Source organism: Bos javanicus, chromosome 18 (assembly GCF_032452875.1).
Source record: "Bos javanicus breed banteng chromosome 18, ARS-OSU_banteng_1.0, whole genome shotgun sequence".
NCBI lineage: Eukaryota > Metazoa > Chordata > Mammalia > Artiodactyla > Bovidae > Bos > Bos javanicus.
Window position 1 is genome coordinate 39733416 of NC_083885.1, and position 24757 is coordinate 39758172.

Here is a 24757-nt window from a genome sequence, read left to right on the forward strand (position 1 = left end):
ATTGTGTATATGTACCACAACTTCTTTATCCATTCATCTGTTGATGGACATCTAGGTTGTGTCCATGTTCTAGCTACTGTAAATAGTGCTGCAATGAACAATGGGATACATGTGTCTTTTTCAATTTTGGTTTCCTCAGGGTATATGCCTAGGAGTGGGATTGCTGGGTCATTTGGTGGTTTTATTCCTAGTTTTTTAAGGAATCTCCATACCGTCTTCCATAGTGGCTGTATAATTTACATTCCCCCCAACAGTGCAAAAACATTCCCTTTTCTCCTCACCCTCTCCAGCATTTATTGTTTGTAGACTATTTGATGATGACCATTCTGACTGGTGTGAGGTGATACCTCATTGTGGTTTTGATTTGCATTTCTCTAATGATGAGTGATGTTGAGCATCTTTTCATGTGTTTGTTAGCCATCTGTATGTCTTCTTTGGAGAAATGTCTGTTTAGGTCTTTTCCCCACTTTTTCATTGGGTTGTTTGTTTTTCTGGCATTGAGTTGTATGAGCTGCTTGTATATTTTGGAAATTAATCCTTTGTCAGTTGTTTCATTTGCTATTATTTTCTCCCATTCTGAGGGTTGTCTTTTCACCTTGCTTATAGTTTCCTTTGCTGTGCAAAAGCTTTTACATTTAATCAGGTCCCACTTGTTTACTTTTGTTTTTATTTTGGTTACTCTAGGAGGTGGGTCATAGAGGATCTCGGCTTTGATTTATGTCATCGAGTGTTCTGCCTATTAGTATTCCTCTAAGAGTTTTATAGTTTCTGGTCTTACATATAGGTCTTTAATCCATTTTGAGTTTATCTTTGTGTATGGTGTTAGGAAGTGTTCTAATTTCATTCTTTTACATGTTGCTGTCCAGTTTTCCCAGCACTGTTTATTGAAGAGGCTGTCTTTGCCTCATTGTATGTTCTTGCCTCCTTTGTCAAAAATAAGGTACCCATAGGTGCATGGGTTTATTTCTGGGCTTTCTATCTTGTTCCATTGGTCTGTATTTCTGTTCTGGTGCCAGTGCCATACTGTCTTGATGACTAGCTTTGTAGTATAATCTGAGGTCAGGAAGGTTGATTCCTCCAGCTCAATTCTTCTTTCTCAAGATGCTTTGGCTATTTGGGGTCTTTTGTGTTTCCATATGAATTGTGAAATTTTTGTTCTAGTTCTGTGAAAAAAATGCCATTGGTAATTTTATAGGGATCTCATTGAATCTGTAGATTGCATTTGGTAGTATAGTCATTTTCACAATATTGATTCTTCCTACCCAGGAACATGGAATATCTCTCCATCTGTTTATGTCATCTTTGACTTCTTTCATCAATGTCTTATAATTTTATGTGTACAGTTCTTTTGTCTCCTTCAGATCAGATCAGTCACTCAATCGTCTCCGACTCTCTGCAACCCCATGAATCGCAGCATTCCAGGCCTCCCTGTCCATCACCAACTCCCAGAGTTCACTCAGACTCACGTCCATCGAGTCAGTGATGCCATCCAGCCATCTCATCCTCTGTCGTCCCCTTCTCCTCCTGCCCCCAATCCCTCCCAGCATCAGAGTCTTTTCCAATGAGTCAACTCTTCACATGAGGTGGCCAAAGTACTGGAGTTTCAGCTTTAGCATCATTCCTTCCAAAGAAATCCCAGGACTGATCTCCTTCAGAATGGACTGGTTGGATCTCCTTGCAGTCCAAGGGACTCTCAAGAGTCTTCTCCAACACCACAGTTCAAAAGCATCAATTCTTTGGCGCTCAGTCTTCTTCACAGTCCAACTCTCACATCCATACATGACCATAGGAAAAACCATAGCCTTGACTAGACGAACCTTTGTTGGCAAAGTAATGTCTCTGCTTTTGAATATGCTATCTAGGTTGGTCATAACTTTCCTTCCAAGGAGTAAGCGTCTTTTAATTTCATGGCTGCAAGTCACCATCTGTAGTGATTTTGGAGCCCCCCAAAATAAAGTCTGACACTGTTTCCACTGTTTCCCCATCTATTTCCCATGAAGTGGTGGGACCGGATGCCATGATCTTCGTTTTCTGAATGTGAGCTTTAAGCCAACTTCTTCACTCTCCACTTTCACTTTCATCAAGAGGCTTTTGAGTTCCTCTTCACTTTCCGCCATAAGGGTGGTATCATCTGCATATCTGAGGTTATTGATATTTCTCCTGGCAATCTTGATTCCAGCTTGTGTTTCTTCCAGTCCAGCGTTTCTCATGATGTACTCTGCATATAAGTTAAATAAGCAGGGTGACAATATACAGCCTTGACAAACTCCTTTTCCTATTTGGAACCAGTCTGTTGTTCCATGTCCAGTTGTAACTGTTGCTTCCTGACCTGCATACAAATTTCTCAAGAGGCAGATCAGGTTAGGTAAGTTTATTCCTAGATATTTAATTGTTTGTTGCAGTGATGAATGGGATTGATTCCTTAATTTTTCTGATTTTTAATTGTTAGATACAGAAATGCAAATGATTTATGTCTATTGATTTTGTATCCTGCAACTTTGCTAAATTCACTGATTAGCTCTAGTAATTTTCTGATACCATCTTTAGGGTTTTCTATGTACAATATCATGTCATCTGCAAACAGTGAGAGCTTTACTTCTTCTTTTCCAATCTGGATTCATTTTATTTCTTTTCCTTCTCTGATTGCTGTAGCTAGGACTTCCAGAACTATGTTGAATAATAGTGGTGAAATTGGACACCCTTGTTAGAATTTATTTTAGTATGGCGTGAAGAATCTTATTTTCTTTTCCTATTGTAATATCCAAATGTTTCAGCATAGTTTACTAAGAAACCCCTCCTTTCTCCACTGCTTTTTTTCAGCTCTATCAAATGATTGACATACAATTGAATTGAATCAGCTTGTTGATTTCTGTTAAAGGGTCTTGCTGGGGATTTTGATTGGATTGCTTTAAATACATAGAGCAATTTGGGGATAATTGACATCTTAGTACTGGTTTTTCAATCAGTGAACAGAGGATCTCTCTCAGTTTATTAGGTGTTCTTTCATCTCTTCTATCATAATTTTCATCATGTGTATCTTACACATATTTAGTTAGATTTATACCTATTTCATGTTTTCTGTGCTGTTGTAAATGGTACTATTTAAAAAATTTTATTGGAGTTGTAGTACAGGAAATTTTATTGCTGCATATTTCAGTTTCCATAGTTTTATCTTTTTGCACCTTTAACTCTGTGATCTTGCTAAACTCACTTGTTAGTTCTAGCAGTTTTGTAGCTTTCTTTGGATTTTTTTTTAATGTAGATAATAACGTCCTCTGCAAATCTTAACAGTTTTATTTCTAATCTCTATGCCTTTTATTTCCTTTTCTGGCCTTTCTGCACTTTAGGACTCCAGTGAGATGTTGAATAATAGTGGGAAGAGCTGTCATACCTGCCTTGTTGCCAATCTTAGAGGGAAGGCATTCTGTCTCTGACCATTATGTTTTCAGCAGCAAAGACATAATCATGTCAAATCATATCAATATACACACTGCAACAAAACAGTTTAAATACTTTTTGGTCGGCTAAGGCAAAAATGATCGTGCATGAAACCGAAGTTCCCCTATAACTGCAATTGTAATGTGATATGAAAACGTAGGATTCCTATTGCTGACAAAGTCAGCACTGCTGATACTGTTGTGGTCCTCGCCAACACAAAATGGAAGGAAATTCTAAATTTCAGCTAGAGATTAGCTTAACGATAAGCCTTTTCTATTTGATGTCGCCCGTTAAAGTCGCGCGCCTGGAGAGGAAAGCCAGGGACCACAGAGACGTGCGCTGTGGCTTCCTAGAGAGGAAGTTCGCGATACTTGGGTGCCACGGCCGACGTAGTGACGCACTTCTGCTCACACCACATATTGCCCTTTTCCTGAGGTGAGTTTCTGGGTCTTGTCGCCTCAGCGAGCCTGCTGGGAGCACGCCTTTCACCCTGGAGAAGGCTGTCCGCTTAATCCCTCGTGTCCAGGTGGAGGGAGTCGGGCGGCGCCACCTGGTCCGGGGAGCTAACGCGCCCGCCGGCCAGTCTCCCCCAGCCCGCGGTGCCTTCGCCCCAGTCCTTAGTGGCCGCCTTGTGTAAGGCTGTGGATGAAAAGAAGACGCCGTTTGATCTCACACAGCCACAGCCTCCCCTGCTCCCTGGGCTGCTGCTTCTGCTGCTAAGTCGTTTCACTCGTGTCCGACTCTGTGCGACCCCATAGACTGCAGCCCACCAGGCTCCCCCGTCCCTGGGATTCTCCAGGCAAGAACACTGGAGTGGGTTGCCATTTCCTTCTGCAATGCTTGAAAGTGGAAAGTGAAGTCGCTCAGTCGTGTCCGACTCTTCGCAACCCCATGGACTGCAGCCCACCAGGCTTCTCCGTCCATGGGACCCTCCAGGCAAGAGTACTGGAGTGGGGTACCATTGCCTTCTCCCTGGGCTAGCAACTACTAACTGAGCCGCTAAATGCTAGTTGCTGTTCTAGGTTCCCAAGATGCAGCTGCGAATGAGAGGGCCGTGGGCCCCTCTCCCAGGGACCTTTCAGTTTAATTAAAAGTCCTCTGTTAATCCAGTGCGATCATTCTTGACGTGCACAAGTTCTTGCAGGACTTGATCTCTTACAACTTCACCTTCGTCTTAAGCACATTCCCCTTGATTCTTTGGACTTTCACTTCAAGAACATGTTTTTGCACATACTGTTAACTTTGGAAAGATTTTCCTTTCAACTTGAGTAATTCCTATTCTTAAGCTTCCGCATCTAGGATAAGGTATCCCTGTCACTAGTCACGATTGTGGTCTTAAAGCTAATTCGGAGGATCTTTGATTCTTATTTGTGTTTCTTTTAGTTTAAGCCCCGTGAAGGAAGGGATCACACCCTTCTTTCTCTACTGTTTGTCCTGTGTCTCGCACTTGGCCTGGAATGAAATAAGTTTGTGATAAATGTTGGATAAAGAAAACACAGTGTCTTAAACGGAGAGAGGTGGTATACAAGAAAGAGAATACAGTGCTAGTGGAGTGTGTAGCCAGGGGCCCTGACCTGGTCTGTAGAGACAGGCTGTGGTGAGCTGGCAGTTACCTATATGAACAGAGGGCCAACTTCTGAAAAGTGTTGCACACAGTCTATCAGTTACAAAGGTTCTAAAGGTTGGAGAAGAGTGGTTCATGCAGAGGAAACAGCAGGTACAAAGGTCCTAAATTAGCATAATAGAGAAGCTGAAAGGCCAGTGTGGCAGATGAGGCTAGCAGGAAATGGCCACATGCAGTGAATTTCATTTGGGAAAATCCTGGCTTTTTGGTAGGATATGACTGCGTAACAAGAATACAAAGTGTCTGTAGGGGATCAGCCCTGGGATTTCTTTGGAAGGAATGATGCTAAAGCTGAAACTCCAGTACTTTGGCCACCTCATGCGAAGAGTTGACTCACTGGAAAAGACTGATGCTGGGAGGGATTGGGGGCAGGAGGAGAAGGGGACGACAGAGGATGAGATGGCTGGATGGCATCACTGACTCGATGGACGTGAGTCTGAGTGAACTCCGGGAGTTGGTGATGGACAGGGAGGCCTGGTGTGCTGCGATTCATGGGGTCGCAGAGAGTCGGACACGACTGAGCGACTGATCTGATCTGATCTGATCTGTAGGGGATGATATAATTAAAGTGATGACCCAGACATTTTTGCCTGTTGAAGTGGTCTTTTCATGGTCTTTTGCTAATTGGTTTCTGGTTATCACTGGGTCCTAGAAGAGGGTGGTGAACAGAAAAAGATGTGTGCCCCAAGATCAAGAAAAGGAAACCTTACTCTAAGATGATTTTTCTGATTTGGGGGGCTACCTTTATCTGTTTTTTTAGCCTTAGAATCCCTTTATTGAGTTCTAAAAGAAAAAATCCTGTTGGGATTACTGTTGGAAGCAATTTGATGTAGTTATTAAAAGCTTGGCCTCTGGAAATCAGGCCCATCTGGTTTGGGATCCAAGTTCATCCATCCACTGGCTGAGTGACCTTCATAGAGAAAATTATTCTCTTAAGACTGTTTTCTTATTTGGGAAAAAGAAAAGGTTTAAAGAATTATTGAGGTGATTGAATGAGTGGATATATATTTATCATCCAAAAACATATTTCTTTTTTTTTAACCATTTATGTTCTCAGTAAAATTTTATTTTTAAAAATAAAGATCTAGGTTGCTTCTTACAGGGTTTGCTTTGAGTTTTCTGATGTCTTGCTTGTTTGCTTTTTGTGTATTCGTGTTCCCCTGTTCTCATGTCTTAGGACAGACAGTGTTGCACGATGTTGGTGAGTACAAGCTCTGGTACCCAAGGTCAAGTTACTTACCTTTCAAAATCTTAATTTCCTAAGAATTCAAACCTCATGGCATATTGTGGGGAAATATTCATATACCATTTACTCAGTGGCATTTAGTAAATGGTTGTTGCTGTTATTGGCAGATTTGTTTTAAAAAAGAGCCTTTTTCTGGATTGGCTCACTTTTGTTTCTCTTTGCTTCTTCCCTCAGCCCCTGCCCTTCATTGAGAGAGAGCTCAATAATGGCTGTCATGCCCCTGAAAGTCTGGCACCAGGTGAGCTGTGATTCCCTCAGGTCAGCCTTGGAGAGATCTGATGTGAAGAAAGAGGGGGATGAGAGAGATGATTCTGGCAAGAAGTCTTAGAGCCTAAGCAATCGGAAGACCCTTGTTGATTCTCATCAGTAGGACTGGATGCTGGGGGAAAGCTGATGACGCGGGAATGAGCAGCCAGAAGTCCAGCAACAGTGGGTGGGTAGAGTGTCCAGGGATGCAAAAGGATAGTCTCCTGTACTCTGAGGATCTCTGTTGAGCTAGTGGGTTCCCAGGTTTAGTGGTTCCTCCTGCAGAGGGCCCTGTGAGAATGAGGGACTCAGATTGGCATTGTAGGTGTCCATTATACAGTGGGAGTAATCAAGATCAGGGAGACCACAAGGTTTTTGGGAAGCAGGGGTAGAGCAGTAGTGAGAAGAAGACAAGAAGAAGGGAGCTTGTACCATTTATTCAGAAGTTGACTTGGCTAATCAAGGCAGGGGCCTATGACAGGAAAAATCTGCACTAGGACAAAACACCTGAAGTTAGGGATCCTATAAAGCCTCTGTGACATTGTGGCCTTGAGCCAGTCACTTAGCTTCTTTGCACCTTAACTTCATCTGTAAAGTGAACATTAAATACATATATAGGATAAGGAAATTGATTTCTTGAGTTGATTTCACTTTTTGAGACTGATGAATTGCTGGGTGTTCCTTAACTATTTCCTTCTTTCTGAGATTTATTTATCTACTAACTCAGCATCTATGAACCATATCCCAGGTCCCTGTCCTGGATTTCTGATATCTGGCTTGTCCCTCTGCCTGACATTGTCTACCCTGCTGCTCCCATCTTCTGATATTACAAAAGTTGTCAGTTACTGGTATCACCGGGTCACAAGCCTGACCACTCAGTTTCTAGGTTGCTGAGTAGTTGTTGACTCTGTTCTCGCTTGATACCATTTTCAGAGTCTGACTCTTTCTGGCTACTCTATCTTCCATTTGTCCCATCTTTTATATTGACCTCCTTCAGGGTTTATCATTCCTTTTCTTAGATTTTGTTTGCAGAGCTTCCTAGATAGTTTATCTGTACAGTCTTGTGCTTTCCCCTCATCATTTGTTACCTGATAGAGCTTGGTTTCCTGAGCTCGGATTTTATCCTGTAGTCCAGGATTCTTGGACTTTAGTGCACATAAGAATCACCTGGAGGGCTTATGAAAGCACAGATTGGACTCGGATGGGGCCTGTGAATTTGCCTTTCTGGCAAGTTCCTAGGTGATCCTGCTAGTGTGGTGGGCTACCACACCTTGAGAACCATTGTTGTAGTTCCTGATGACTCATTCAAGGAAGTCATTCAGTTGACTGAGTCAGTTTGTCCTTACAAGTCCATGATTGTATAGCTGGCTGAGGATGGATTCAATGCAGGACAGGCCTAGAATTGGAGTTAAGTATTCCTAGCAGGTACCAGTGAACTGATTGTATGATAGTGAAGAGGAATCCGATTCCAGAAATATTTAGAAAATAAAATTGACAGGATTTGATTACTGACTACTTATTGGAAATGAGCAGTGAGTAGGGCAAATTAGTCCTGGATGAATCTCAAATTTCTAACTTAGGAGACTGGGATGAAATTCATACTACTTCTGTGTTGAGAAACAACACTTTCACTCTCTGTGCTGGTTAGTTACATGAAGATAGAGCCAGTTTGGCAGGAGGCAGATAGAGTGGATTCATTTGGTGTTAGATGGTGACAGTGCTGACGAGATCTGCAGAGTCAAGTTGAGGTATTAAAAGGTGGAGGGGCATTCCCTGCATATTTAGGAAACCAAGTTTGATACCAAAGTCTGGGGAATGAATAAAAATTCTAAGCCAGATCCTGAGCTTTCTGGCAAGGTAGAGTGGGGCCATCAGGGATGGGAAACGGTGGCTATTGAAAAAGCATGATACTTAGTTGACAGAAACATTTACAGATTGTTTTGGAGGTGTATGAAGAAAAGCAGTTAAAAGAACTACCCAGCAGCAATTTGATTCCAGAAGCATATTCTCCCAGGAAAACCCATCTGGAAGCAGAATACACTGTCCCATGCAGCACTGAGTTCTCTCTGCTGGACATTCTTGAGCACAGGCTGCACAACCCCTTCTTCAAGCAGGAGATGAGGGTCGGATGAGGCCAGTCATCAGGGCAAACCATGACTCTGTTCCTGTCATTTGAACTTGAGGTCTGGGGTAGAATGAGCATGCGTGGGGAGCATATGGATTGATTGGGCACATGGGGCAATGAAGGGGAACAGGTTGGTCCTCCAATGTCACTTCTGAGTAGGTGTCTGAAGAGATTAAAGCTAACTGTTAGCTTGTAGGTGCAACAATAAAAGATTGAAAGTTTTATAGAATCAAAGAGATTTTGCTCTAGGGATTTTAATTCATGGGAGACTTTCCAGGGTTTTCAAAACATGATGTTATGTTTCATGAGACTAAATTTTGTGTCCAAATGGAAGCTCTAACTTTTAGTGAGAGAAGTTCCAGATTTTTTGTTGTAGCAACAGTCATTTAACAATCAGCTCACTGTCCCTGTCCCTGTGCCCCACACTCTGAGCCAGAGAATTGGCTCTGGCATAGCAGGAACCTCTTGTTTTAGGAGGTAGTGACCTTTGAGGATGTGGCTGTTTACTTCACCCGGACAGAATGGGCTGGCCTTTCTCCTGCACAGAGGGCCCTGTACAGAAGTGTGATGCTGGAGATCTATGGGAGCTTGACATCCTTGGGTAAGGCTGCTTTTCTCTTGGTACTCAGATCTGTGCTTTCCTGTTTCCTTTTTTCCTCCTTATCAGCCAGGGGTGTGGTGTGGAAAGTGGGGAGTTATCTCTTATACCCTCCATGGTCCTGGGACTGAGACCAAATGACCCACTTGAGAGGTATTGGGTAAGTCTTGGGTCAGTTTGGTCCCAATGTAGGGAATTGTTGTCGCCTGGTATGAGTATGCTCCATCCTCCCAGGGCCTCTGCAGGGTAAGTAGTGTCTGTTGTTAGATAAGTTTTCGCCTTACTTTTGTCTCCCTGTAGTCTAGGGAAGGGTATGACCCCTTCCCTTTGTTTGCATATGTCCCTCAGGATCACTAACTTACTCGTGGGTCTAGTTTTAGGAAGCGATCACAAATGCTTATTTTCCACTTAAGCAAAAATCTTGGCTTTCCCCAGTCCTGAGCCCTTTACTGTGGATCTGTTCTAGTCTCACTGAGAGTCTTGAACTTTTCATTCTTTTGACACAGCAGACACAGGACTGACAGGTGCCATTTTCTGCCCTTTTCAGGATACCCAGTTCCCAAACCTGCGTTAATCTCACTTCTAGAGAGAGGGGATTTGCCTGTGGGCCTGGAGACACAGGATAATCCTCCTGCACAGGGTACCAGAGACATCTATAAAAGTAAGTGAGGCAGTGACTATAGAGCTTTACAGAGCAGTATGTTTTAAATGAACCATGCTGGGAAGGATTTAAATACATGATTTCTTAAAATAGCCAAATATGAAACCATTTCCACCAACCATAACTCTTTTCCACATATTTCCAATTAATGCATCTCATAATTCTCAAATCTATTTCCTTGTCAACTGTTCTCTACCTGTAAATATTTGACACTTTGATTTTATTAGCCTTATCTGAACAGCAGGCTGATGTTGGGAGTTTAGTAATCTCTAAAATCTCTGTTATGAAAGTGAAAGTGTTAGTCACTCAGTTATGTCCAACTCTTTGTAACCCAATGGACTGTAGCCCACCAGGCTCCTCTGTCCATGGAATTCTCCAGGCAAGAGTACTAGAGTAGGTAGCCATTTCCTTTTCCAGGGGATCTTCCCAACCCAAGGACTGAACCCAGGTTTCGTGCATTGCAGGCAAATTCGTTACTGACTGAGCCACCAAGGATAGTTACATATGGGGCATATGTTTTCAGATCCCCAGTGGATGCCTGAAACTGCAGGTAGTATCAAACCCTATCCCTGGGTATCCACAGGGGATTGACTCCAGGACCTTTGTAACTGTGGGGTCTGCTTTCTTGGGTACAGAAAATCAACTATGTATCTATCATGTCTTTTTTTATATATGCATACCTGTGATAAATTAGACACAGTAAGAGAATATCCAGGTTGCCAGTGTCACTCCTCTTGCATGTTGGAGCCATTATGAAGTAAAATAAGGGTTACTTGAATACCAGTACTGAAATCCTGCAAAGGTCTATCTGATAACTGAATCAGCTACTTATTAATAGGCAGGTAGCATATACAAAAGGATGAGTTACATCTGGTTGGAGTAGGTTGGTGCTAGGTTTCATGCTATTCAGAACAGTGCACAATTTAAAACTTAAGGATTATTTATTTCTGGAACTTTACATTTAATATTTTTGGATTGTGGTTGACAGGGAAACTGAAACTATGGAAAGAGGGACTGCAGATAAGGGGAACCACTATAATTTTCAATATTCTTTTGTTTTTGCTATAATTCTTAGGTGGCATTTTTGTTTTCTGTTTGTTATATCAGATTCCAGGACCCACATGGACAGTGAGTTAACACCAACATGGGGAATTTCTGAAGAAAGAGACTTGATGATGTCACATGGGCCACAGAAGAATGTTCTTAACAAAAGCAGCTTCCTAGAAACATGTGAACTGGAGCAACACCAGGAAATCCCCACAGTGAAAAATATTAGAGGAAAGGTTCTAAGAATCCACTACGATAGGAAGCCCTTCAGATGTGAGGAGTGTGGGAAATGCTTCAGCTATTTTTCTTACTATGTTAGACATCAGAGAATCCACACTGGGGAGAAACCCTTTGAGTGTAATGAGTGTGGAAAAGCCTTTAATGGCAATTCTTCATTAATTCGACATCAGAGAATCCACACCGGTGAGAAACCCTATCAGTGTGAAGAGTGTGGGAGAGCCTTTAATGATAATGCAAATCTGATCAGGCATCAGAGAATCCACAGTGGGGACAGACCCTATCTCTGTAGGGAGTGTGGAAATGGTTTCACCAGTAGTTCTGAGTTTATTATACACCAGAGAATTCACACTGGAGAGAAACCTTATGAATGTAATGAGTGTGGAAAAGCTTTTGTTGGTAATTCACCACTTCTGCGACATCAGAAAATCCACACTGGAGAGAAACCATATGAGTGTAATGAGTGTGGAAAAAGCTTTGGAAGGACTTCTCATCTTAGTCAGCATCAGCGTATTCACACAGGGGAAAAGCCTTACTCTTGTACAATATGTGGGCAAGCCTTCAATTTCCATACAAAATTAACTCGGCACCAGCGAGTCCACAGTGAGGTGAAACCTTTTGACTGTATATGTTGTGGAAAAGTGTTTAGTACTCAGGCTCAGTTGAAAAGGCATCTAAGAATCCATATTCAGGAGACCTCCTGTGATGAGTGTGGAAAAGTCTTCACTAGCAAAAGAAATCTGCTTCAGCATCAAAGAGTCCATACTAGAAAGAAATCCTGTGAATATGTCAAGTATGAAAAAACCTTTAGGACATCTTCCCAGCTAGATTGTGCTCACCCTGGAGAGAAGCCTGTGCTGGATGTTGGTTGTTTTGGGCTCCCAGAATTTTTTACCCCCTTTTACTGGTAACAGTACACTATATTTCCTTTGCCTTCCATCTTCCACTTGGGTAGAATGTGTGATACAGGCCCAGCTTAGCTGCAGATTCTTTCCCTCAAGCTATAGCTGTTGGTTCATATGTCAGTAGATGACCCAGGATAGTCCAGTTAGAATCCCAGACTGAGTTAATAACCCTCCTAATGTTGAGCGTGGCCCTGGCCACAGCAACCAGACAGCAGACTGTGGCCCTGTAATCCTTTCACCTTCCAGTTGCAAACTTTTGGCATTTGTACTTTTTAAGAGTCAAAGATATGTGAACAGTGCAGCCTCCTAATGGATGGTTTCACAGGCTTCCTGGTGTTTGGAGAACCATGTGCACCCATGTGGACTTTGGAAAGCCTGCCAGTTATGAATTCCATGGTATTGAATAATCCTTGAAACTCCCATTTCTTCATTGAGCAAGGATTTCCTTACATTTGGTGTCTGTTCTTTGTAGCACAGGGAGGAGAGGCTGGAAAAATGAGCGGTTTGGGGGAGTGGTTGATTAATGTGGCCAGGGGTAGGCTTGAAACCTGAGCTCCCACCTCCCAGGAACAAGACAGGTCTGTGGGCCTTGCAAGGGCACAAGACCTGTTCTGAGCCAGTCTCTTGAGATGCAAGAACCTGATGTTCAAGGCTGGAGCCTGGAGTTTACCACCATCATCATCCTTGCTCTTCAGCAAATGGAAGAACTTGCTGTGGCTGGATAGCAAGAGCATTTGACAGGTAGCTGTAGCCACCGACTCTTAAGTAAATCTCTTTTTACCTTGTGCTTCAGATTCTGTGCTGTACAATGGGATCTGCTACTTTCACCAAGCCAGAATCTGTCCACATGTCCAAGTACAGCACCTCAGCTTTCCTTAAGGAGCTACATCTCACGTGCTTCCAGTCCAGACAGTATCAGAGGGCTGACCCCACACTCCACCCATCTGGAAGATGCTTATATGATGCATGTCTAGCCAGTTCCATTTTCTGTCCTCTGATTGCTATGAGGGTGAGAATATTATCCAAGCCAGGCCAAAGGCATTCCAAGTCATGAGTTTTCATGGAACCCTAGTGAAGGAGAAACCATTCCCAGTAGAATGGACTTTGAGCTTGTGTCATCCTGGAGGTGCTGGGTGAGAGACTGCCTGAGTGGAGTCACTGTAAGGCACTCAGCAGGACTGACAGTCAGAGAGGGGCCAGGTCACACACTATGTGAGCCCTTGGATCTGACACTTCTGAACCCACTCTTCAACTTGTCTCTTGTAAAGATTGCTTTCTATCATCTATAATATAATTATTTCACTTGAGTGTGTCTAGTCCCTTGTAATCAAAAAAGCCCTGACACATCAGGATCATTGATTGTTGAGGCTTCCTCTGGCATGGTGCCTCTGATGGGTGGGGCATGTTTAGGGGAGGTGGAGACACTAGGAGCAGTCAGGTCTAAGGGGAGCTGCCAGACAGCTCTCCCTAATTTCTTGATGTCCCAGAACACTGAGAGGAGAACTAGCAGGGAGAAAGGGCCAGAGGATGGTCAGTTGGTCTGTTTGTATTTTCCATATTTTAGGGTTTATTTTGTTTGTGTCTTTCACCTGTTGAAGTCTTTCAGCACATCTGCCAGAAACTCATGACAGCCTATTTACTTATTGGCTTCTTATACTGTATTTCATGAAAATCTATCAACTTTTTTTTTTACCTCTACCCTGAAACAACTGGTGATTCTTTAAGGACAAACATTTCCAGATTTCCAACAAAGTCAGTCATGACTGTCGCCAGGCCACTTTTATCAGCCTCATTGCCTTTTGTTTTTAAAAGTCCCTGTCTCTCCCTCCAGAATCTTTTTGTTAAAACAGGAAGGTAGCTAGATATGGCAACCTACTCTACTATTTTGCCTGTGTAATTCCATGGACAGAGGAGCCTGTGTCCATGGGGTCACAAAGAGGCGAACATGACTGGGCAGCTAAACAACAAAAAAAGCTAGATGTGAGCAGAGAAAGGGGAGCATGGGCCAGATGGCAGGAAGCTATGCATCTTGTGCAGAGGAGAGGGGGATCCTTGGAACCTCCATACTGGAAGCCATACATTTGGAGATAAGTATCCTGGAGGCAGAACAAAGAAATGTGGGGAAATGCAGGAATATCTGGTGTCTGAAAGTAACCTTTTGCTCATTATGCTTTCATTACAATAAAATAAGCCTTGCAGATAAGTGTCCATCCTGCACTGATGCCATGACATTTCTGATCAATGCTAAATAAGGACAAAAGTCCTTCTTTACTCCAGGAAGATGGTGCTGCGATAAAAATCAGATAAGTTGACCCCCAAACCCAGTGAATATTATGTTCCACATCCCTGGCTTGCCAAAAAAACTCAGGGCAGCTATTCACCTGAGCCTGTCTGCTCTTCCCACTGGGAGGGTACTTTAACTTAAATAAATCCTTGATTTCTCTGTCTTATCTCTGAATTTTTCTGGGATAAAACAAGAACCTTTCACCAAGAACACTTTCAGGGTTACCTCAATCTGTCTTCCGAATAGCAATTCTTAGGACCCCAAATAAATTATTTTGTTTGTTGTCTCCTGCATTATGTTATTTTATATTTTAACACTTAGCAATATATATGTAGAGTCATCTTTGTCTCTGCTTGGGTTTGTGGTTCATTTCTTTGAATAGCTAAACTATTCCATTGCCTATGTAGGATGGGAAAAATGATTTTCCCTATACTTTTCTTCATTCTTGGCTGAGGCCCCCTCTGTAATGACCTCATAAAAAGGTAACTTCTGATGGATTTATAGATATGTGTTTGCAGTTTAAAAAATTAATCAGCCTAAAATAATTCTTACATTAAACAGGCATATTTGGGGTGCATATGCTCTTGCCCTTCACATGTCAGTGCCCCAATATGCTTATGCATTCATCTACAGAAGAACATCCTAATATCTTTAAGCTTTTACCCATTATGAATACAGCTGATGTATATAATTTATGGCAGTTTGAACACAGTTTTTCAAAACAATTGTCTAAATACTGGAGGTCTGATTTTTATATCCATGCTAGGACTTGTTTAGTTAAAGGAAAAACTTCCAAACTGTCTTCCAAAATGATTGTACCTGTACTCCACCAGCAGAGAAGTAGAGTTCCTGTTCTTCCCCCCTCCAGCAATAGCTATTGTCATGTTTTGAAGTTTAGCAGTTCTAATAGATGTGCAGTACTGTCACGTTCTGATTTGTATCTCCCTAATGGTATGTGACGGAGAAGGCAATGGCACTCCACTCCAGTACTCTTGCCCGGAAAATCCCATGAACGGAGAAGCCTGGTAGGCTGCAGTCCATGGGGTCACTAAGATTCAGACACAACTGAGTGACTTCAGTTGCACTTTTCACTTTCATGCACTGGAGAAGGAAATGGCAACCCACTCCAGTGTTCTTGCCTGGAGAATCCCAGGGACGGGGGAGCCTGGTGGGCTGCCGTCTATGGGGTCTCACAGAGTCGGACACAACTGAAGCGACTTAGCAGTAGCAGCAGCAATGTATGTGATAGGGAAGGAAATGGCAACCCATTCCAGTATTCTTGCCTGGAGAGCCTCATGGACAGAGGAGCCTGATGGGGTACATACAGTCCATGGGGTTGCAGAGAATCAGACACGACTTACCAGCTGAACAACAACAGTTTTTGTGATGTTGAGTGTATTCTTGTGTGCTTATGTCTGCTCTGCATATCTTCTTTGGCCAGGAGTCTGTTCTGATCTTTGCCCATTTTTAATGAGGTTTTTTGTTCCAGAGTTCTTAGGACAAAATGAGAACAAATCCTTTACTAGATATGTGTTTTGCAAACATCTTTCTATTTGTGGTTTGTCTTTGGCTTTCTGAATAAGATCTTTCACAGAATAGAAGTTTCTAATTTTATAAAATCCACATTATTAACTTTTTTGTTATAGGCTTTTGGTGGTGTGTGTGAAAGTCATCCCCAGATCCAAGGTCATATAGATTCCTTTTTTTATGTTTTCTTTCAGAATTTTTATAGTTTCCTAATTTAAGTTTGTCTGTGGACAATTTGGGGTAAGTTTGGGTGTAAGTTATAAAGTTTGTCTATATTCATTTCATCACGTGTGTTTTCTAATTAATTACTTGGTGTATAGTGTCTAGTTTCCCTAACACCATTCTTTTCAGGGGACTGTCCATGTTGTATGTTCTTGGCCCTGTTCTCATGAATTAACTATCTGCATGTGAGTTTTTTGCTGGGCTTGCTCTGTATTCTTTTCCTTTATTGCACATCTGTGTTTGTGACAGTTCCACACTGTTTTTGTTACTTTAGCTCCACGATACAGTTTGAAGTCGGAGGCAGACTTCTGACCCAGCTGTTTTCTTTTTTCTCAGGATTTCTTTGGCTGTTCAGGGTCCTTTGTGGTTCCATACAAATATTAAGATGATTATTTCTAGTTTTATGAAAAAAGCCTTTGAAAATCTGATCAAGAATGCATTGAATCTACAGATGGCTTTGGGTAGAATGGACATTTTAGTAATAGTAATTCTTCCAGTACATGAGCTCAGAATATTTTTCTATTTTTTATGTCTTCTTTCATTTTTTAAATCAGGGCTTTATAGTTTTCCAAGTACAAGTAGGAGTCTCATATCCTTGGTTAAAATTATCCTAGATTTTTTTTTCTTTTCTATGAAGTTATAAGTAGGATTGCTTTTTAAATTTATCCTTCTCATGGTTCGTTATTAGTGCATAGAAAGTTAGCTGATTTTTATATATTAATTTTATATTTTGCAACTTTATTGAATTTTATTCCAGCAATTTTTTTTTAATGTGAAGTGAAGTGGAAAATTGTAATTCTAAAATCCCACTCTTGGGCTTTCCTGGTGGTTCAGTGGCTAAAACTCTGCTCCCAATGCAGGGAGTCTAGGCTTGTTCCCTGGTCAAGGAACTAGATCCCACATGCCACAACTAAGACCTGATGCCTCCAAATAAATTATTTTAAAAATTATTAAAAAAATAAAATCCCACTGTTTCTACTGTATTTCAGGTCATCCATAATACCAAAGACATGGTGGCTCCTAATGTAATCTTCTTATGATATGTCTTACTAACTTGTGGCCCCTACAAGGCCAGTTAATATCACAACTTTGGTTAAACTGGATCTAGGTAAGTCTCATTTATAACAGAGTTAAGGTCTTCTGTTTTTCTGGCATGGTATTGACATGGTTGTTTTGAAAAGTAAATTACCTTCTAATAATTTCAAACAAAATTTCATAGCAGTAAAAAGTATTCACATTTGCCACTTCACACAGAATACTCTAGTATGTTTTACCCACAACAGAAATTCTCTCCTCAGAATGACACATAACCCTCCAATCAAGAAATTCTGTGGTTCCCACATTATAATTTAATCCACAAGCCCACTTCAACTTTTAACAGTTGTCCAAATGTGTGAAAATAATTTTTTCTGTTCTGATCCAGTTTTCTTGTTTTGGAATGATTACTTAGATTTTCCCTTATTTTTATAACCTTGATGGATTTAAAGCCCACAAGATGAACATGTGATCTGGGTGGCCTTCTCTATATGGCTTTTTTTCTACTGAGAACATTTTCAGTGTTCATCCATATTGTAACAATTATCAGTACTTAATTCATTTTTCTGTATTGTGATTAAAAATATATAACATGACAGTTACCATTTAAACATTTTAAGTGTACAGTTCTGTGGCATTACCTACCTTTATACTGTTGTACAAATATCCTCACCCTCCATCTCCAGAACTTTATCTTTCTCAAGTAAAACTATCTGTTAACATGGTGCCCTCAGCCCCTGGAAACCACATTATTTTTGTCCTCTCTGGATATCTGTGTAAGTGGAATTGTACAATATTTGTATTTCTGTGACTGACTTATTTCACTTAGTGTGGTGACTTCAAGCTTCATCCACGTTGTGGCATGTTTGAGAATTACTTTAGTTTTAAAGGCTGAATCATATCCCATTGTGTTTGTTCATTTGTACCATATCTTGTTTTTCATTCACCTTCATATCTTCATTTTCATTCAGTGGGTAGTTGAATTTCTTCCACCTTTGTCTATTGTGAATAATGCTGCTATGAAATGGTTGTACAAATACCTGTTTCAGTTTCTGCTTTCAAATATTTAGGGTATTTATACTGGAGTGAAATTGATATATTAACTTTAAGTTTTTAAGGAACTACCATATTGTTTTCCATAGTGAGATTTGTATAGCTTTGCAAAAATCTTCCCAAATGTCTTGCAAAGTAGCTGTATATCCATTTCACCAGCAGTGAAGGATAGTTTCTGTTGTTCCTCACACTTGCATCAATTGGTATCATTTTTTTTTTTTTGAGTTCAGCAGTTTTAATAGTTGTACAGTACTTCCTCATTGTTTTAATTTGTAATTCCCTAAAGGTATGTGATACTGAACAGAGGGTAAAGCGTCTGTCTACAATGTGAGAGACCTGGGTTTGATCCCTGGGTTGGGAAGATTCCCTGGAGAAGGAAATGGCAACCCACTCCAGTACTTCTTGCCTTGAAAATCCCATGGATGGAGGAGCTTGGTGCAGGCTACTATCCATGGGGTCTTAAAGAGTCGGGCACGGCTGAGCGACTTCACTTCACTTCACTTAACTATCTTCATTGGCCAAGTAGGTCTCCTGTTCAGATATAAAGCCATTTCTAATGGGGCTGTTTGTTCTATAGTTGTTGGTATAATTTGAGTACAAATCCTTTATCAGGTAAGTGTTTTGAAATTCGTTTTCTTTCCATTTGTGGCTTGTCATGGAATTTGAGTTTTGAAACTTAGTGGATTCATCAGACCTCTCAGATGGGCACAGGGCCTCAACTGAAAGGTCTGAGTGGATGAAGCCTGCACTTCCCAGCAGGCAGAGCCAAGTCTGCCTCTCTGACTTTTGAGGTACCTGCATGTTCATCTGGAGGACTTGATTCCATGCAGCTGACAGGAGCTTGGTTGTCTCAGGATTCGCCAGGGCTTTGACTTCCAAACTGTGCCTGGCTGAGTTAAAACGCAGACAGAAGTTCAGTCTCCTCAAGACACACTCACATGTGCAGACAGGAGTTCAGTGTTTTCAAGACCTGCTGGGAGGCACTGCTGCAGGAGTAAAAAGCAAAGAAAAAGTGTGGTGAAGCTTCCTGTATGTGGCTGACTCTTGGGTGGGGGGCAGTGATCCATTTTCACAGGAGCCAGAAAAGGACTTGATGTGGAAAATTGTGGATTTTTGGTAATTTTGTGTGTGGTGTGGACAGTTTCCAGTGTCTTTGGTGTGTAGTATCTAGTTTCCTGGGCATCAGTTTATTGAGGGGACTTGATCCTAGTGTATGTCCTTGAGTTTACTTCTGGGTTCTCTGTTCTGTTCCTCTGGTGGGTGTGCCTGTTTTTGTGCCAATTCCACACTGTCTTGGTTCCTGAAGCTTTGTGGTGTAATTTGAAGTCAGGGAGTAAGTCGACTCCAGCTGTGCTTTCTTCTTTAGAATCGCTTTGGCTCTTTCAGGTCTTTTTTGGTTCTACACACATGGTAGAATTGTTAATTCTTTTTCTGTGAAAAATGCCATTTTAATTGTGTTTGAATTGAATGTGTACACTGCTTTGGCTGGTGGAATGTTTTAACAATAGTCTTCCAATGCTCAATCATGGAATGTTTTTGTTTATTTCTTCTTCAGTTTCTTTATTACTGTCTTCCAATTTTCATTTTGCAAGTGTTTCATTCACATCATTCGTTAAATTTACACCTAGATATTTTCTTTTTGATGCAGTTGTAAATGCGATTGTTCTTAATTTTTCTATCTGATACTTCTTTATTAGTGTGTTAAAAACTCAACTGACTTTTGTGTATTACTTTTGTATTATACAGCTTTACTAAATTTATGTATTACTTGTAACTTTTGGAAGTTTGATGTGAAAAATTGTAATTCAAAAATCTCATTATTTCTACCACATTCTAAGTCATCCACAACACCCAAGACATAGTGGCTACTAATATAATCTTCCCACAGTACCTCTTAATAATATTTGGATTCCTATAAGAGTAATTAGCTTAACCATTTTAGGAGAGCTGAATGTGGGTAGGGCTTGGCACCTATCATGATGTTTGATGTCTTAATACTGTGTCAGAAAAGTAGATGACGTGTTTGTTTTGAAAAGTTATTTACTTTCTGCTAACTTCAAACATATAGAAAACTTGAAGTAGCAGTATAATGTATTCTTTATCTGAAGGTTCACATTCCCTGGGCTTCCCTGGTAGCTCATGATATCAGGGATAGGCTACCTGCTCCAGTATTCTTGGGCTTCCCTTGTGGCTCAGCTGGTAAAGAATTCACCTGCAATGTGGGAGACCTGGGTTCTATCCCTGGGTTGGGAAGATCCCCTGGAGAAGGGAAGAGCTACCCACTTCAGTATTCTGGTCTGGAGAATTCCATGGACCATATAGTCCATGGGGTTGCAAAGACTTGGACATGACGGAGCAACTTTTCACTTCACATTTCCCAGTCATCACTGATTTGCCACATTTGCCAGTTTAAATGATAATTTTCTTTATGTTTTACCCCCCAAAGGGACACTGTCCCGGGGAACGCCCCTGTAACCCCAGGATGAGAAATCATTATGATTTTTACCTTCTGATACAATCTGCAGGCCCACTTCTACCACTTGTCCCAAAGTATGAAAATGTCTTTTTCCATTCTGTCCAGTTTTCTTTTTCTGGAAGTGATCTTGAGACTTTCATTTTCACAACCTTGATGGATTTAAAGCACCCAAGACGAGTATGATCTGGGTGGCCTTTTCTATATGGCTTCTTTCTAGGGTATTTTCAATGTTCTGCATGTTGTAACTTGTGTCAATACTTCAGTCACATTTTCCATTGTGATTAAATCTATTGAACATAACATTTACCAGTTAAACCATTTAAAGTATATAGTTATATGACATTCACTACATTTTCATTGTTCAAATGTGTCCTCACCATCCATCTCCCATACTTTTTACGTTTTTCCAAGTGAAACTGCATCCATTAAACATTAACTCCATTTAACCCTTGACAGCTGCATTCTACCGTCTCTGAATTTCACTTCTCTGAATACCTCATAGAAGTAGAATCATATAATATTCATCCTTTTATGCCCAGGTTATTTCACTTAGCATAATGACTTTAAGGCTTATACATGATGTAGCATGTGTTTGAATTTCCTTCGTTTTTAAGGCTAAATAATATACCTTTGTGTATATATCACATTTTGCTTATTAGTTCATGTATCATGGACACTTGGGTTGCTTCCACCTTTTGGCCAGTGTAATGCTGCTGTGAATATGGGTGTACAAATATCTGTTTCACTCCATCCTTCAAACCTTTTGGATGTATATCCTGAAGTGGCATTGACAAATCATACATTAATTTATGTTTTTGACGAACCACCATACTGTATTCTTTTCCACAGCAGATGCACCATTTTACTCTATTTCTGTGTATGGCAGAATAATATGGAACTTTATAGATCCACCCTATGTCACTTATCTATTCATCCACTGATGGGTTATTTGAATTATTTCTACCATTAGGCCAATGTCAACAATGCTGCTATGAATATTCATCTATAAGTTTTTGTTTGAACAACTGTTTTCAGTTCTTTGTGGCATATACCTCGGCATGGAGTTCTTAAACCAAACTCGAATTGTACTTTACCTTTTTTGAAGACATGCTAAACTATTGTACATATTGTCCACACCATTTTACACTTTCACAAAAAACGTGTAAAGGTTCCATTTTCTCTACATTGTTGCCAACATCTTTGTTTGTTCTTGATTATAACCATTTATTGTATGTGAATGGATGTCACTTTGTGGTTTTAATTTGCATTTCTATCGTAACATGAAAGAAGTATATGTAAGAAGGTTTTATTAGAATCTCAAACCTCAGGATACTGCTCAGTAGACATAGCTGTTGTATAACCAAACAGTATTAAACATTCCCCTTAAAACTATTAAACATATTCCCCTTAAACAAATTTTAAAAATCATTAAGCACAAAACAATACACCAAAATTTATTACAGTACACAACCACTTTATTAACCCATAGAAGTGTGTGCTCAGTTGTGTCTGGCTCTTTGCAATTTCATGGACTGTAGCCAGCCAGGCTCCTGTGTCCATGGAATTTTTCAATCTAGAATACCCAAGCCCACAATAAATTTGTGAAGGGTTTGAAGAAAAACCTACAAAACTACCAAAATAGTACTTAAAGCAAATATAATGTGTGTCATCATTAGTCTTAGATGCAATGTATTCATAGCCAATGACTTGAAAAATCATTGTGTCCCAACTGTAGTAACACTAATGACCAACATTAATTAAATCCCACCCATTAATCAAAATTGTTAACAATGCATTTACTGATCTACTAGCCCTATCAAATAGCGCAGTCAGTCAGTCAGTCAGATCAGTCACTCAGTCGTGTCTGACTCTTTGCGACCCCATGGACTGCAGCACGCCAGGCCTCCCTGTCCATCACCAACTCCCAGAGTTTACTCAAATTCATGTTCATTGAGTCGGTGATGCCATCCAACCATCTCATCCTCTGTTGTCCCCTTCTCCTCCCACCTTCAATCTTTCCCAGCATCAAGGTCTTTTCAAATGAGTCAGCTCTATGCATCAGGTGGCCAAAGTATTGGAGTTTCAGCTTCAACATCAGTCTTTCCAATGAACATTCAGGACTGATTTCCTTTAGGATGTACTGGTTGGCTCTCCTTGCAGTCCAAGGGACTCTCAAGAGTCTTCTCCAAAACCACAGTTCAAAAGCATCAATTCTTTGGCACTCAGCTTTCTTTATAGTCCAACTCTCACATCCACACATGACTACTGGAAAAAACAGCCTTGACTAGATGGACCTTTGTTGGCAAAGTAATGTCTCTGCTTTTTTAATATGCTGTCTAGGTTGGCCATAGCTTTTCTTCCAAGGAGCAAGCATATTTTAATTTCATGGCTGCAATCACCATCTGCAGTGATTTTGGAGCCCCCCAAAATAAAGTTTGCCATCGTTTCCACTGTTTCTCCATCTATTTGCCATGAAGTGATGGGACCAGATGCCATGATCTTTGTTTTCTGAATGTTGAACTTTAAGCCAACCTTTTCACTCTCCTCTTTCACTTTTATCAAGAGGCTCTTTAATTCTTCCACTTTTTGCCATAAGGGTGGTGTCATCTGCATATCTGAGGTTATTGATATTTCTCCCGGCAATCTTGATTCCAGTTTGTGCTTCATCCAGCCCAGAGTTTCATTATTGCAGTTTTAGCAGTTCTTCACCTATTATTCCTTCATGAAACAGGCTCTAATAGTCCAAAATGGATCTCATCCTGAATGAACAATATCACATTTCATCTATACTATACTATACAATTAAAGATATCTTGAGTGCCTTGTTCCTATTTCTAATCTTAATATTACTAATACTAGTCTCAATCTCCTCACTGCTCTCCCTCACATCAAATAAGAATGATATTTTTTATTTTCATATGCAATTCTGTGATCCATTTACAACAAATACGAGGTGTACTAGCATTAACCATCTCATTCCTAATTTTATCAGTGGTCCCAATACTTCATATAGTAAAACAACGAAGTATAACATAATAACCTCTTAGCCAGTGTTTATCCTGAGTACTTGTTCAGTTCAGTTGCTCAATCGTGTCCGACTCTTCGCGATCCCATGGACTGCAGCACACGAGGCTCCTCCGCCCATGGGATTTTCCAGGCAAGAGAACTGGAGTGGGTTGTCATTGTCTTCTCCGCCAGGCTTCTCTGTCCATCACCAATTCCTGGAGCTTGCTCAAACTTGTACATCTCATCGGTGATTGCCATCCAACCATCTCATCCTCTGTCATCCCCTTCTCTTTCTGCCTTCAATCTTTCGTAGCATCAGGGTCTTTTCCAATGAGTTAGTTCTTTGCATCAGGTGGCCAAAGTATTTGTAGGGGATCTATTAACAGCATACTTGTAGGGGACCTCTTAACAGTGACATGAATTGGAGGACAAACTGTTGATCACTCATTTATTATCATTTGACAAAGAGGATCTGTTCTGCATTTTCCTATAATTGTAGTCCTTATACCACTAACAAGCATTATTATAGAGAACCTCCTAAAATGAAGAGTCTTTGTAGTGTATTTATTAGTTTGTTCTTCTACAACAGAAAAGGAAAATAACATTTTTCCCTAAGACTCAAGGAAGATGTTCCAGCCCTCCATCAACACCCAAAGCTGAACTCTACTTCAACGATTCCCTGAACAACTTGCTTACGGAACATTTTACATTATCTTTAAGTACTGTGTAAGTATTTAAAAATGACATCTAAAAACTAATATTATGGTGTGCTTTGTGCATTTTGTGCCCTTCCACTAATGTAAATAAATATATATGCCTTCTCATGCATAGTATATGATATGTATAATCATGAATCATTTATGTATCCTATGTATATAAGTATGTACATCAGCCTGTTGATATTACATACACATTAACAATTCAACTCACATTAGGTTCCAGTCCCCACAAACATTCACAGGGGTAACTGAAGTGATTAATATTGCACAGGACATATTTTTTTAATCATGCATATCACATAAAGCTA

At 40.7% G+C, this 24757-nt stretch overlaps 1 protein-coding gene across 2 annotated transcripts; it reads left to right on the top strand.

Annotated features, from left to right (window-relative positions):
* The first annotated feature begins 3598 nt into the window (after nt 1-3598).
* ZNF19 (zinc finger protein 19) lies at nt 3599-24488 on the top strand. 2 transcript variants are annotated; one of them, XM_061387833.1, is made up of 5 exons: nt 3603-3873; nt 6483-6546; nt 9154-9280; nt 9825-9938; nt 11046-24488. In XM_061387833.1, the coding sequence occupies exons 1-5, from the start codon at nt 3659-3661 to the stop codon at nt 12131-12133; spliced, it is 1608 nt and encodes a 535-aa protein (XP_061243817.1). In that variant the 5' UTR covers nt 3603-3658; the 3' UTR covers nt 12134-24488. The 2 variants fall into 2 exon arrangements, with proteins under 2 accessions (XP_061243818.1, XP_061243817.1); XM_061387834.1 differs by lacking the exon at nt 9825-9938 and having other exon boundaries at nt 3599-3873.
* The last annotated feature ends 269 nt before the right edge of the window (nt 24489-24757 follow it).

Bases quoted from the DNA above. Each gene is read 5' to 3' on its own strand.
- ZNF19 (XM_061387833.1), top strand. From the start codon at position 3,659: ATGGAAGGAAATTCTAAATTTCAGCTAGAGATTAGCTTAACGATAAGC. The intron at 6,547-9,153 runs GTGAGCTGTGAT...CTCTTGTTTTAG, and splicing joins CCCTGAAAGTCTGGCACCAG to GAGGTAGTGACCTTTGAGGA. The intron at 9,281-9,824 runs GTAAGGCTGCTT...TGCCCTTTTCAG, and splicing joins TGGGAGCTTGACATCCTTGG to GATACCCAGTTCCCAAACCT.